This window comes from Bubalus bubalis, chromosome 6, assembly GCF_019923935.1.
Source record: "Bubalus bubalis isolate 160015118507 breed Murrah chromosome 6, NDDB_SH_1, whole genome shotgun sequence".
Taxonomy (NCBI): Eukaryota; Metazoa; Chordata; class Mammalia; order Artiodactyla; family Bovidae; genus Bubalus; species Bubalus bubalis.
Window position 1 is genome coordinate 73,134,297 of NC_059162.1, and position 16,074 is coordinate 73,150,370.

Here is a 16,074-nt window from a genome sequence, read left to right on the forward strand (position 1 = left end):
ATCTTTCTAACTCTTTAGACATGGACTCCTTAAGATTAATCTCCTTAAGTCAAAGTGGTTCTTGATGAATACTTGTTGAATGAATATATGAGTGAATTAAAATAGGTCACTTGCCTGTTCTAAAATTTTATGTAGCTGATCCCCTGAAGGACACAGTAGATTGAGAAAATTTTATACATAGGTTTTATAAAAAAGGAGAAACACTAAGTTAAGCAACATGATTCAGTTTGAACTGCAGTCTGAAAGACGCATTTTTTTTTTTCAAACATGTTCTTTGCCCCCCAAAGAAGTTCTGGCATATTCCATCAGTAGGGAAAACACAAATCTGGCAAGTTTGCATTTACAAGTCACGCTTAGCTATTATTGTCCTCCTATCAGTGATGGGATGAGGGGAGAAACCATAGAAATCTTGGAAATGTCATAAACTATAAAAAGTCAGTTTGTAGTCTATGAGCTGGAGAAAACAATGTTCCTAGTTAGATGCAGGCCAGGAAGCCATCAAGCACCCACCAGCAAGCCAATTTAGGCAAAAAAAAAATCATGAAACAATTTCTTCTCTCAGTTTGAGAACAGCACCTTTTCCAGGAGGTTTGTTATATAACGAAGATCTGCTTTCACTTTCTGGGGGCTGGCCAAGACTGACAAGGGAAGTGCCAGCCTAGGGAAAGACTGTTCTTTTGATATTGCCAGCCATTACCAGATATGGGAGTGCAAAAAAAGCCAATTCTCCTAAGATTTATAGTTATGTCTAGCTTGTTGACTCAAGCAGTTTGGAAAATCTTCAGAGATATAGTTTATTCGAACTAACTCAGACTCCAAGTCTATGGAGAGGGGGAAAAAAAACAGAAATAATATGTACACACTCTTCAAGTCAAATACTTTTGACCTTAAATTTACATAGCTTCTCAAGTGAAAAAAAAAAAAATAATGCACTAACCAAAATACATACTCCTGCTTAAGATGTGATAGTTCATTCTGTTGAAAATACATTTATGATTATTGTTCAATTATTTCTCTTGGCTTGCATGGCAAAAACTCTAGTAAGCAGTACAGTAGGGAGCTACCATGATTTTATGTAAGTTAAAAGAAGTATTGAATCCCCAATCTCAGAGAATCCTTGAAAAAAGTCACATAGGACCCTTGACACTATAATTACATTTTTACTATATCCTCAGAATTTATATTATATCATACTTGCAATGGTATGAAATTATATGGGAAAGCATCATTATGAAGCTAAAGAAATATTAGCTTGCACATAAAAACAATAAAACAAATATTGTTGAGTATCCTGTATGTGTCAGACTCTTTTCTAGATGCTTGTGCCCAGACTGTTGCTATGATAAGTACTCAACTGATGTTTTTCAACAATCTTTCAGTGTTTGTGGGGCAGATTAAATACATAGTTCATTCACCATTTAGCCCTGGCAGCCTAAAGAAGCTCTCCTAATGGATTTGTATGTACTGTGGTCTTTTATGGACTCTTACAACTTAAGAACTTGATGAAGCATTTAATTGATTCTAGTGAGCCAGCGCAACTGTCTAGATCCAAATAATCCTTGTCTTGCATTTATTTAAAGTTACAATAGCCATCAGGCTTCCCAGGTGGTGCTAGTGGAAAAGAAGCCGCCTGGCAATGCAGGAGACATAAGAGATATGGGTTCTATCCCTGGATCAGGAAGATTCCCGGGAGGAGGGCATGGCAACCCACTCCAGTGTTCTTGCCTGGAGAGTCACATGGACAGAGAAGCCTAGCACACTACAGTCCATGGGTCACAAAGAGTCAGACATGACTGAAGGACTCAGCACACATGTAGGCAAGATCACCATCAAATACATTCTCTAGGGACTTTCACTGTTATGTGTAACACAACCTCACATCTCATGCAACTTATTATAGATGGGAACTCTGTTTATTATTTCTGAAAATCATCTGCACAGACTTTAAAAAAACATTTCCCACCAGCTTCCATCCCATTAGGAAGCAGGCTGGAGCACATGGACACTGCTAGGCTCCTCCGTTCTGACTTCCTCACACCAGGGCCCTGGCCACAGTCCCTGCACAGACTTTTCATATAAAATAAAACAGTGTGCTCATATGATTCCTGTGATGTACACATTTGTCACCCTTATTTTGACTTCTCAAACTTTTAATGATCATGTTCCAGACTACAAGATGAGCTGCTTGAAGAAATGTAAGTTAAATCTGTGAAGGCTGCTCATTAAAGAAACAAAAACCTTATTTTTTTAATACAGTTTAGAAATTATGAACAAGTTTTAAAAAGTTTTAAAAAGCAACCATGAGGACACTCAAAAACTATTGCCTCTCATAGTTCAAATAGTAGGGAATAATCCCAAGTGGCCTGGTTGTGTGGAAATCATTAGCATTTGGTTTAGGTATGTATTCTAAGATTTTCCTTACTGATAATACTCCATACCCTGTCTAAGGACACTGATAGATGGTTCCAAATTGAGAAGGCAGTTGGGACAAGTCATATAGCGTAATTTTTTATGAAAGTGAAACCAGTAAGAGATTTGAATTACTGTAATGAATCAAATAGGGCTTCCCTGGTGGCTCAGATGGTAAAGAATCCTGCTCAATGCAGGATACCCGGGTTCAATCTCTGGGTCAGGAAGATGCCCTGGAGAAGAGAATGGCTAACCACTCCTTATTCTTGCCTGAAAAATTCCATGGACAGAGGAGCCTGGTGGGCTACAGTCCATGGAGGTGCAAAGAGTCAGACACAACTGAGCAACTAGCACTTAACAAATCTAAATCTATAAATGCATCTAAATATGGATCGTCCTTTCCCACCATGGCATCAACTGAATAGAAGTTGAAAACAGGGCAGTAAATACTAGTTGAAATTGAATCCTGTGAATGATTAATTAAAGGCAGAGTAGGTTATTAATTCAAAGGTACAATAGTGATTCCTTCAAATGTATAACAATTTAAAGGTTATAATCATAATTTCCTGAAAGTTAAACAAGTATATATTTAAATGAATAGCTTATTCCTTTATTGCTCTGATCCAGGTCATAGGTATTTAACTTTTAATAATTCTATAGCAACCTGAAATACTCATTAAAATGTAATTATATAGTGACTTAAAATTATTAAACTGATTGAACATGCTTCTTTTTAAACAATTGATTTTTAAGTTACATTTGTAAATAAAAATGTTAAAGGATTTTGAGATATGTTATACAGAAAAGATATAGATGTCTAGAATAGTCATTTTAACTCATTTTACTTTTTTCTATGCAAGTGCATAGAATATTGGACATATAAGACATGATGCTTTGTCACTTAGAAAGTTCAATGGCATTCTTCCTAGATGTGCACATGTGCCATTTATACACAAACTGTTATCTGGACCCAGATGGTCTTACAACGTCTGAAACATTACCATTCTTCTCTGTTCCTGCCACCCAGACTAGAAACATCACCTTTCTCTTCCTTTATATCTTATCCCAATGGTCCCCAGATTCATCCCAAACCCTTCCTCAGTAACACATCTTATTTTGGAGGCAGAGCTAGCCAATATCTCCATTTCTTTTGTCTTACATTGAGGTTATTAATAATTATTATTTATTATAAATAGCACCACAATGAATAACTTTGTGCATAAACTATCCTTCATGGTTTGCTTTAAAAAGAAATGAACATGAAATTAATCTCTGATGATGTTGAACCCTGAAGGCATACCTGTTTAGACATGTGTTCCTCATGTAAAATGAGAAACGAAAACATGGTAAATATTTGTCTTCTCTTAGTTACTTATCTATCTTACTCCCTATTTAAATTTTAAGTTTCTTGAGGTGAAGGATTATGTTAGGAAATTTTTGCATTTCCTGTGAGTCCAGAATTATTCCCTCCCTAATTCTCAGTAAAAGTTTGAAGTCTTGAACTGAATATTCAATGACTGAATGTTCAGCAAAGGAACACCTGCCTTTGCCTCCACAAGCTACAGGGCATGTGAGGATTTTCATTGGCTTTGTCTACACACAACATCTGTTGCCAACAGGTGATGCATTTTGGGGAGAAGAGCCTTGCCAGAGGGATTTTCTCTTACTAGCATCCTCTTTCCAGATGTTTCTTTACCATAGTATATCCTGAATTATGAAGCTCCAGAAGTTGGTTGCAATCACTGGACTGACATGCCACACCTGGAATTCAATAGTATTCCCCCACCACAGAATTTTCCATAGTTAAATGTTAAATCTAAGTTTATTGCTAAGGGATTTGGCTGTTTTTCTGTGAAATTAAATATTGTGCTTAATATAAGTTTGCCACTACTTATGTTTACCACTTTAACTACAAGTACATGTGTAAAAATGAAAATAAACAATTTTAAGATCAAATAAAATCTGAGAAAATCATTTAATTTAGAGGCTAGAACGCATGTCTTATGGCACTCCATAACTTCCCTTAAATATTTATAGTCCAAAGTTGAATTAGTTATATGTTTGAAATAAATAAACTAGTCAGACTAAACTGATATCGCTGTACTACATAAAGAAGGAAAGTATCACATAACTTTTTCTTTGTTTAATAGTAGATATTGGTATATATGTATTTATATATACATATATACACGTTTATATATACATATGTAAACATATGTATATATAAATACATATATACACACACATGCATGTGTATATTGTGGAGAAGGCACTGGTGACCCACACCAGTACTCTTGCCTGGAAACTCCCATGGACAGAGGAGCCTGGAAGGCTGTAGTCCATGGGGTCGCTAAGAGTCGGACATGACTGAGCGACTTCACTTTCACTTTTCACTTTCATGCATTGGAGAAGGATATGGCAACCCACTCCAGTGTTCTTGCCTGGAGAATCCCAGGGACGGCGGAGCCTGGTGGGCTGCCATCTATGGAGTTGCACAGAGTCGGATATGACTGAAGTGACTTAGCAGCAGCAGCAGCAGCAGCATGTGTATATACCCATGTATATCATAGTTTACTCTATTAAACTGTTACCTACATCCATCTATCCAAAGGATATTTTTTGTTTAATGCTGTAATTTTATTAAATCTTCAGTTCACCAGTAAGTCTTACACTTTTTTCTCTACTTTCTTCCTAAGGTATTTTAATATCTTTATTTCTGTTCTGTTTCAGTTAAGCTTAAAAGAGTCTTCTGCTTGGAATGGTTTTTATTTTTTGCTTATTTGCTTAAGAAGAGCTCACTGAAGAATTTAATCATAATATGTTTTAAATGCCAATTAAAGTATGTCATTTAGAAACAGTTACAACAGTATATCACTTAAGAATAAACCTTTTCCTCAATCACATCACCAATTATATATAGTCAAATACTTTGTGTTTGTAATCAAATCCTCCCAGATTTTCTTGTAGCAGAGTTTGGGTTCCATTAAAAAATCAAAGATGATATTCAAAGTATGAGTAATTTAATTTATCACTATGACAGATTATAGATACTGGTTTTCAAAATAGCTAGGAAAACACATCTCTTGCCAGAAGAAACCCTAAGAATGGAACAATGAGAAAAAAATCCACTACAAAATTATGTTTTTATAATAGAGATCAGTATATTGAATTACTATTTAGCTTAGACCTGAAGCTTCAACATACTATAATTTTTATGTAGTAAACCAAAACTGGCACAGGGCATTCATGTATACCATCAAAGTGGTAAAGTTCACAGAGAAATTTTAAGGCATGGGAAAGAGCAGTAGTGAAATTAAGTTCAAACACCAAATATGTATTTTAAAGCATATAATAATAATATCTAACAATAATTCCAGGAACTTTTCTAAACCCTTAAACATATGTTAACTTATTAATTCTAACAGCAGCTACATGTGGTTTGTACTAATACAATCTCCAGCTTTCAGATGAAGAACTCAGGCTGATATAAGACAGCTAGTCTGCAGAGGATGCAGGATTCATATCCATACTGTTTAAGGATTAAATGTGATAATTTGCTGTTTGAGAGAATACCGACATCCTGGAAGTTAATTTAGGTATTTTTCCTATCCATCATTCCCAAAGTTTATTCCTGGGTCACTACTTCTCTGATATAAATGTTTCCATAGCTTAATACATCAGGAAAAAAAATGCATCACAGTACTTCCCTTTTCACTATCATAGACCTACAGAGCAACAGGTCATAACAAATGTTCCAAGAAATCTCAACATAAAGAGACCTATTTCAACCAATTTCCATTCATTGCTGACAAGAAAATACATATTGAACATATCTTTCACAGCCTTTGGAATTTGTGTTCCTTAGAACATAAATGATCAGAAAGTCCAGTCCTGCTCTTTGGCAGATGAAAAAGTTGAGGCCCCAATTGCCTTTGTGAACTTGAAAACATATATCCTAATTCTAGGTTTTACCTCACTTAGTTCATAAATCAGCATATAGGTATAGCTGTCCTTTTATTTTAAATTTCTTCTAGATTTCCATTTTTCTTGAATCATTTCAACCAGAAAACCATCATTATATTGAAGTATATAGATGGAACAGACAGATGACTATATTCTAGTTTACTTAGTACAAAAGTATTCACAATAACATTTAAACAACATGTAAACTTTTGTTATTAAATATTTAATTTACCCTAAAATATTTCATAGCTAAATACTAGAGAAATTTAAAACCAATCAAAGAGCAGGAAAAAAAAAAAAAAACCTCTGGGATAATCTTGAAGATCTAGAGAATCCATTGTTTAGGTGATGATCCTGAGCTATAAGTTCATTTCACCACCGTAGTTTGTTTGCATGATAACATGGAGTTAATCATATGTAGTTTAACAGACTGTTATATATACATATTTTTTTCTGACCACTGCATGTTTTGCCATTTCAGTTCCTCCGAAGATTTATGACATCTCAAACGATATGACCATCAATGAAGGAACCAATGTCACCCTTACTTGTTTGGCCACTGGGAAACCAGAGCCTTCCATTTCTTGGCGGCACATCTCTCCATCAGGTAAAACAGAAATGCATCAGCGTTGTTTGTGCTGTTCAGTATCATCCTGCAACCTCACTTGTTCAAAACTTAAGCATCAGCTAATTTTTCATATATTTTTCATGAGGTAGACAGGATGCATATTTTTATACTTATTTTTTATACCCAAATGTCTGCAGTTCACAGAAGTTAAATGAACATTTTCTGTCACAGCCCAGAGTAGACCCTAGGTCTCTTGATGCCTAGGCAAGGTTACTTTCACGGTAGTATACTGGATAATCACACATCAATAGACAAAAGGCTCAAATGGAAAATGTCACAAGAGAAATATCTTCATTTAAATGTGTAAGGCTTTTATTCAATCGGCATTCCCATGTTAATAGGCCAGTGTGAACTGCTGAGGTAATCAGGGGAGAATGAAATTATACAAATTATGAGGTTGCTGGGTCTAATTTCAAACTGCAGTTCGGAATCAAGGATTTGGCAGTTAGCATTAAATTTTGACTGATGAGGAATCTAAAAACCCAAGAGTTAAGTAACTTGTAAAAGATCACAAAACTAGGTGAGATTAAGGGATATAACATGTTTATTAGTGTCTTGTGCTTTTGATACAGGGCACATCCTCCTAAAGAAATTGTCAGTTTTAGGAAGCTGGGGGTAAACATCATCAAAACAAGTCTATTTTCACAGAACAACTCTAAATGAGTCATCAGTTTATAAAATCTAAACATTTGAACAATACAGCTTTAAATGTACCATGGAAGTAAGAGTGGTACTTTTCGTGAATAGGACCCCGCCACATTTCAGATAGACAAAATTCGATTTTTATTTGTTTTGTATTTGGGGTAGAAATAACTTGAACAAGGTTAGTATGACGAAATCGCTTTTAAAGGAATCAGGAAGACATATTTTATAGAGATGTAGAAAAAGTACAATTAGAACATCTCTTCTGTCTGCTAATGCTTTCTTTAATTTCACTTATCCTTAAGTGTCTTTCAGTTCCCTCATTTATGCAGTAGATCTAATGAGACTTCCTCACATCATACATTTAGTATTACTATTAATGTGAGAAAAAAAATCAATGTAACAGCAATATATGCTTATATAATATGCATTATGGCCCCTGTAATATTTCTGAAGCATGAGTGTGCTCTTGACTGCCAACATTTTCCTCTCTAGAGTGGCTAAGAATCATAAAACTCACATGTGAGCCCTGAATTAGTGGAAGGACTCTCCATGGAGCATGAGACAAACCCAGGACTAGCAATTAGAATGCATGTGCTCCAATCTCACCTTCCTTATTCATCAGTTCAGTAAATCCTCATGCAAATCTCTTAGCCTCAGTTAGCTGGTTTCCTACTTTCCAAAAATCAAATGATAAAAATCTCTGGCTATTGTGAGACTCAGAAAAGATAATACTTATAAATGTGCTTTAAAAATATAAGATGATATGCAAATGTAAGGCTGATTCTTAATCATCTTTCTGGATTTAAATCTGATATGAAAATATAATTTTTTCTAAGAATGAAGCACATAATCTCCACATTAATGCAATTTAAGATTAATATTTTGGATTTAACTCTTCTTCTTTGTTGCACTTGTTATTATGCATATTCTTTTTGTAAGTGCTTGGATATATTTTAGTTTAATTAAATACCATGAATGTTGGTTAGTGAAGTTATTAGAATAGCGATAATGGATAACATTTTGAAGCCGAAAGAAGACAGATTGGGTTATAAGTTAAACTGTACATAGTTTTTCTGATCCTACCATACAGAGCAAATGAGTAAAATTAGCATAACTATTAACTGTTATTTAATGAATAGCTACACATAGCTGATATTTTTATAAATGCTTCCAATAATTGCAAACTGTAATTTATTAGTAATCTAAATTTCAATGCTCAGCAACATGGAGTTCCTGCTTTAAGTAACATGTCATCATTCTATTACCTTTCCTCAATTTATGTATTTATATTTGAAAGCAAAATTATAAACTTCATTAATCTATTTTTTATTTAAGGTAATCAATATTTTGCACATTCTCCTCTGTTCTTTTTCTGTATCACAAAAGGAAATGTGTCTCAAACAACCATCACCGAGTGAACAGGGTTTAGTGTTAAAAGTAGATATAGATAGATTTCCTGTCAGTATGAAGAACAATGACTAATTTTTGTACATGTATGATTTGTTTATTCTACCAGTAGTTAGTAAGTCTTACCAATTCATTTATGGTCTATTCTGTTTTTAAAATCATTAAAAAGAAAAATGACTGATCACGGGAAGGCAGCTCCACAGAGCTTCCTCCTTATCCGTGGAAAAGTTGGGTTGTGGATTCAACCATATCACAGACATGCCTGAACAATTGAAGTTGCCATTCCACTTGTTAGTTCAAACAACTTAGTGTACTAGCCCCAAAATATCTTTCTTGCAAAGTTTCTGGACTTATGAGCTTCTTTAGAGTTACTTATAGTCAGGATTTCTTCCTTTCTATTTTTTCTCTTTCTATATGTAGCAATTTATTTCAAATTCATCTTTGAAATGTTTGGGATTAGCAGATGTAAACTATTATATATAATATGGATAAACAAGATCCTACTGTATAGCACAGGGAGCTATATTCAATATCCTATGATAAACCATAATGGAAAAGAATATGAAAAAGAATATATACATATATATGTATATGTATGCATGTATATGTATACATATGTACATATATATGTATACATATATATGTATTCTCATATATATATGAGAATACACATATATGTATATGTATACGAATATATACATATATATGTATATGTATGCATGTATATGTATATACATATATATATATTATGTGTATGCATACAACTGAATCACTTCGTTGTACAGCAGGAATTAAACACAATATTGCATACAATATTATAAATCAACTATACTTTACTACAATTAAAAAAAATACAGTAAGAAAAATAAAGTGTTAATAGAAATAATGCAAAGTCTACTCTCTGTTCTTTACTCAGTTTCATCCATCATTTTCCCTCTTTGAGTCAACATTTTCTGTGTGTAGGGTATGCAGAAATATTTTTTTTCATTAAATTATTTGAAAAGAGAACACTTTGTATACATCAAGCCCTTTTCTCCCTATTTATTTCAGTGTGAATTTCCGAAGAACATTTTATTGTGTGACCAAAGTGCAATGTTTAACTTTTGTACCTTGAATGTTGGCATTTTACATTTATCTGATTACTAACCGTGCTGCAGTTTTGTCAACTGATCAAATAGTGTCCTTTAGAGAATTCTTTTTCTTTTAGTACAGAATCCAAATGTTGTATTCAGTTATCATACCACTTTGCTGCTGCTAAGTCACTTCAGTCATGTCTGACTCTATGCAACCCCATAGACGGCAGCCCACCAGGCTCCCCCGTCCCTGGGATTCTCCTGGCAAGAACACTGGAGTGGGTTGCCATTTCCTTCTCCAATGCATAAAAGTGAAAAGTGAAAGTGAAGTCACTCAGTTGTGTCCGACCCTCAGCGACCCCATGGACTTCAGCCCTCCAGGCTCCTCCGTCCATGGGATTTTCCAAGCAAGAGTACTGGAATAGGGTGCCATTGCCTTCTCCGATCATACCACTTTAGCCCTCTTTAGTCTGGGGACTAATTCCTTGGTCATTCTTCATCTTCCTTGACATTTTTCTTTTCTTTAAAAAAAAAAAACAGAATATTTCTCATGTTGAGTTTGACCCCTGTTTCCTCATGACTAGAGTCTAGTAGTACCCACCTGGGATTAAACAAGTAAAGTTGTAACTTCTCAGGAATGATATCTGAAGGTACAGGATATCTACCCCTATTTCTGAAATTGAGGGATCTCTTTATACAGTTCTTGAATGCTCTCAAATGCTGTGATTACCATGAAGCAAAACTCACTTAAAACTTCTAGAGAACATAGGCAAGTTTACACAAGGCACTTGATTTTGAATAGAAAGACAAAATAAAATTCTTAATCACACATCATTGAATTGATAAATCTAGATCCAGTCAGAAAAAATAGAGAAACTTAAAAAGGCAAATTTTAAAATAAGAGATTATATATAACAAAAATGGAAGCATTCTGAAAGCCTTTATCAAATTCCCACTCCCTTATTGCTGTTTATCTTAATCTCTGTTTCCCAGTTCATTCCTATTCTTTGATACCTGGAATCTCCAGATATTCTTACTTTACCCTGGTGATGTTTATAATCTAGTAAAGATATTCTTCTAGCTCAGAAGCTGAAATTTGAGCTAAATGCTGGGCTGTGTATCTCAAACTCTTTTTCTTCTAATTTCTATATGACTATTGCCTTTTGAAAGAATGATCTTATCCTAATTTTCCATAGGCATTAACAGTATTGCCTAATTCAAGATAAAGACTATTCCTTTGTTCTGTTATGTTTTTCCCCTCCTTTTATATTTGTCAGGTCCTTGTTACAGAGCACTTATAAAGGAAATCACAAACAAGTGGTCAGAGGTGTAAGAATAGAATCAGAAAGTCATGATTACAAGAAGCCAAAAGAAGAAAAATTTCCTGGAACAGTGAATGGTGAACAGTATCAAGCAGGTCAAATAAGATCAGATCTTTAGGTTAGGTAGTTTGGTGATAATCATAGCAATTCAGTGACATAATGAGCCAGAAACTCAGTAATAGAAGAATAAAGAACAAATAAGAAGTGAATAACTTAGCTATGGAGGTAAGCTATTCATCCAGTTACTCAAAGTTAAAATTTTGTTTTTCTACTTTTTTTTTTTTATTTCTTTGGCTAGGTTGTGGGATCTTCTGACCAGGGATTGAACCCTGGACCATAGCAGTGAAAGCACCAAGTCCCAATCACTGGACTGCCAGGGAACTTCCCATATTACTTTTTTCTATTAGGAATATCTTTTGTCCCCCTATATAATTGTCAAACTTTCTCCTTCTTCAACTTTTAATGAAACTATTTCTAAGCATCTCAGGAAAATTTGGGTGCTTATTTCTCCATGGTCTCATGGTACCTTATGCCACCACTCATGCAGGACTAATTCTCTGAATTGTAGTTTTTGGTTTTGTCTGTGGTCCTATGGGACAGAGACTCCTGTCCAGAAACAAAGTCAATTGCCATGACTTTGTATCCCATGGCTTGGCACAGAACCTGCATAAAGTAAGAGCTCCATAAGTACTGCAGAGGTAAAGGATGCTGCTCTCTGCCCTTGTTTCCCACAAGACTTCTTAGAAGTAGAAATTAAAATTTGCAGAGATGACATGGTTGGGACACAAGCATTTCCTGATATCTCCATTACCTTTATTCCCCTGATATAAACCCATAAACATATCCCTAAATATGAATCAGCCCTTTATTTTCCTTATGCCTTCAATATGGCTGCACCTCTATGGTACTATGATTTATGAGATATGTATTTGACCTTCATTCCATTTCTGGCACTGAACTCCTAAAAATCTTGGATTTTCACATCAGGGGAGTAAGCTATAAAGGTGTTTTTTATTATGCTAATGAGGTGATTTTGGGACCACACCTCAGATTTGTTGTCAGGAGAATCAACTATATGATTTAAGGGTTGGAATTTTCAGTCCCACTATACTGACTTTTGAGGAGGGAAGAGAGGCTGGAGGTTGAATTAATCCTCAATGACCAATGATTTAATCAACCATGACAGTGTAATTATACCCTCATGTGTGTTAGTCACTCAGTCGTGTCCAACTCTTTGCAACCCCATGGACTGTATGTAGCCCGCCAGACTCCTCTGTCTATGGGATTATCCAGGCAAGAATACTGAAGTGGATTACCATTCCCTTCTCCAGTGGATCTTCCCAACCCAGGATTCAAACCCTGGTCTCCTGCATTGCAGGCAGATAAAATGCAAAAGGACAGCGTTTGGAGAGTTCCTAGATCCATGGACATGAGGAAATTCAGGAAGAGTGGTACATCCAGAGAGCATGGAAGCTTCTCCCCTCATCCTTTCCTCATACTTTGCCCTATGTATCTCTTTCATCTGGATGTTTCTGAGTTATGTCCTTTTGTAATAAACCAGTAATCTAGTAAAAAAGAAAAAAAAATGTTTCTTGAAGCTCTGTGAGATGCTCTAGCAAATTAGTCAAACCCAAAGACAGAGTCCTTGAAACCTCTAATTTATAGCTTCCTGATTGAAAGCATGTTACTGAATGAACTTGAGACAACTCACCTGCCATATATAGCAAAGCCAATTTGCTAACACCAGGTTGCAGTGAAGGAAAGGATAGCATTTATTGCAGGGCACCAAGCAAGGAGAATGGGTAGCTCATGCTCAAAAGCACTTGAAATCCCTGGTGGTTTTCAGAGAAGGGTTTTTAAAGACAACATTTAAAAGTGAGTGAGGGCAGTAGGGAGCCCGATTTTCTTCTGATAGGTTGATGATAAGGTCATGAAGTGGTGTTTAAGGACACTTAATCATCAATCTTCTGGTTCCAACCAGTCTAGGTTCTATGTGTTTATGATCAGTATGTAATCACCATCCTCTTCCTGGGAAGGGTGGGAATTAGTTTCTGAGATATATATTGGATTGTTATATATATTCCTTGCTCAGTCATATTCAACTCTTTGCAACCCTGTGGACTGTAGCCCACCAGGCTCCTCTGTCCATGGGATTTCCCAGGCAAGGATACTGGAGTGGGTAGTCATTCCCTTCTCCAGGGGATCTATCTGACCCAGGAATTGAACCTGGATCTCTTGCACTGCAGCCAGATTCTTTACCATCTAAACTACCAGGGAAGCCCTGTCCTTGAGGAGAAACTAGGATTTTATTTTATCACTTGACTATTGTTTCTTGACTGCCTTTCCTGGATTTCTGCATCCTCTCACTAACCTGATTAGTAACTGTATGAATTTGCTTTTTGTAACTCAGAAAAGGCCTAGGAGACCAAAACCTTTTCCTATAAATAAGAAATGGAGTACACAGATGGGGCTTTACAGCAGTGAGGGCCCCACAGAGTCCTGTTCAGTTTCAAGCACAGGTGATAACCTGAAATTGCAACAGACATCTGTTGAGGGTGGGGGACAGGGCAGTCTTGTTTTCCTGAGCTCTTAATCTGTGAACTCCAATGCTCTTTCTGGGTAGTGTCAGAATTGAGCTGAAATGTAGAACATCCAACTGGTATTGGATAATTGCTTGGTGGTGTTAAAAAAAAAAAAAAGATGCACAAGGTGAGAATAGCCAATTAAGATTTATTTGAGGCAAAATGAGAACTTCAGCCTGGGAGACAACACCTCAGATAGCTCTGAGACACTTCTCTAAAGAGGTGGAGGGGCAAGGTCAGTATATAAGATTTTGGTGAAAGGAGAGTTCAATGCAATCAAGCACTTATCTTACAGAAGGTTTTGTGTTAGTCATGAGGAGCTGATGTCACTATGAAGGGATTTAGTGCTTTTCTAGATATTAGGAGCTACAAGGATTGGACTAAAAATCAGTTCCTAAAAGTATCTGTTCCACCAATTTTTCTGGAGCACAAATTGCCTCATTTCTCCACCCTGAACTCCCTTTGGGGTGTGTGTAAGGTCAACAGCTGCAGCAGCACAGGATTCAATCCTCACAGAGGCAGATGGCAAATGCCCTTGGCAAGCACCAATTTATAGTTGACAGAGGTATGGGAAACCCCTCATTAACATGTTTGATTTACATTCAAAACTTTAACTCCATTAATGTAAAGAGCAGTTTCACCGAAGATATTTTAGTTAGTATGGTTCAGCAGCAAAACAATGGTTCAACTAACATTAATTCATTACTTTATATACCTCTAGGAAAAATAAGTAGTGCTTGCATTGCTGTTGTTGTTCAGTCACTAAGTTGTGTCCAACTATTGGCAACTCCATGTACTACAGCATGCCAGGCTCCTCTGTCCTGCACTATCTCCTGGAGTTTGCTCAAATCTATGTCCCCTGAACTGGTGATGCTATCTAATCATCTCATCCTGTGCTGTCCTCTTCTCCTTTTGCTTCAATCTTTTCCAGCATCAGGGTCTTTTCCAATGAATCAGCTCTTTGCATCAGGTGGCCAAAGTACTGGAGCTTCAGCATCAGCCCTTCCAATGACTAGTCAGTGTTGATTTCCTTTAGGATTCACTGTACTTCTTTCATTAAAGCCTCAAAACTGAACTGTGAGATGGGTATCATTATCTTCATTGTGTGGATGAACATGGCACTCGGAGTATATAAATAAGTTGCCCCAAATGAGTATGAGATGTTTTTTTTCCCCCACTTTTTTATTTTGAAATAATTATAAGCTCATGGGAAGTTGTGAAGTTAGTGCACTGAGTTTCCCCCTATCCCTAACCCAGTTTCTCCCATTACTACATTGGATCTACTGTAGAATGACAGCAAAACTAAGAATGGATATTTAGTGCAATGTGTACATGTAGTTTTATCACATGAGTTGAGTTGATTTATGGAGCCACCATCACAATCAACATACAGAACTGTTCCCTCAACACAAAGATTTACTTTATGGTATTCCTTTAGAGTCAAGTCTACTCCTTTCATCATCCACTATCCCTAGCCCCAACTAACCCGTTTTCATCTCTTTAATTTTATCATTTATAGAAAGTTATGTAAGTAAAATAATTGTGTGTGACATTTTTAAATTGGCCTTTTCATTCTTGAGATTTATTATTGGAGTTGTGGAAAATACCACAATAGTTTGTTTCTCTTTTTTGCTGAGTAGTGTTTTGTTATATGAATGTATCCAATTTGTTTAAGCATAAATGTATTCTAGTATTTTGGTTGTTTCATTTTTTTGGCTGTAAAAATCTTACTATTATTCTGATGTGAATGATATTGATTTTTTTCCATTATTTTATTTTCAGTCCACATATGTTATTATACTTTAAGTAAGCCTTTTGTAGACATCACATAGATGAGTCAAGTTTTTTATCCACTCTGACAATCTCCATATTTTATTGGTATATTTAGTTTATTTCCTTTTAATTATTGATTCAGTTGGACTTATGCCTAATGTCTTTTTTCTTTTGTCTTCTGTTTGTCCCTCCCTCCTTTTTTTGTTTCTGTTTTCTTTTTCTAGTCTTTGTATGTGTTAACTTGAGCACTTTTAGAATTCCTCATTGTTGTA

The 16,074-nt window shown here is 35.6% G+C and overlaps 1 protein-coding gene across 5 annotated transcripts in view; it reads left to right on the forward strand.

Annotated features, from left to right (window-relative positions):
• NEGR1 (neuronal growth regulator 1) overlaps positions 1-16,074 on the forward strand; it is a 1,028,214-nt gene that overhangs the window by 599,774 nt on the left and 412,366 nt on the right. For all 5 annotated transcript variants that reach the window (XM_044944851.2, XM_025289451.3, XM_044944850.1 and 2 more), the window contains exon 3: positions 6,854-6,979. In XM_044944851.2, coding sequence (XP_044800786.1) covers positions 6,854-6,979 — 126 coding nt within the window. The remainder of the gene's footprint in view (positions 1-6,853; positions 6,980-16,074) is intronic.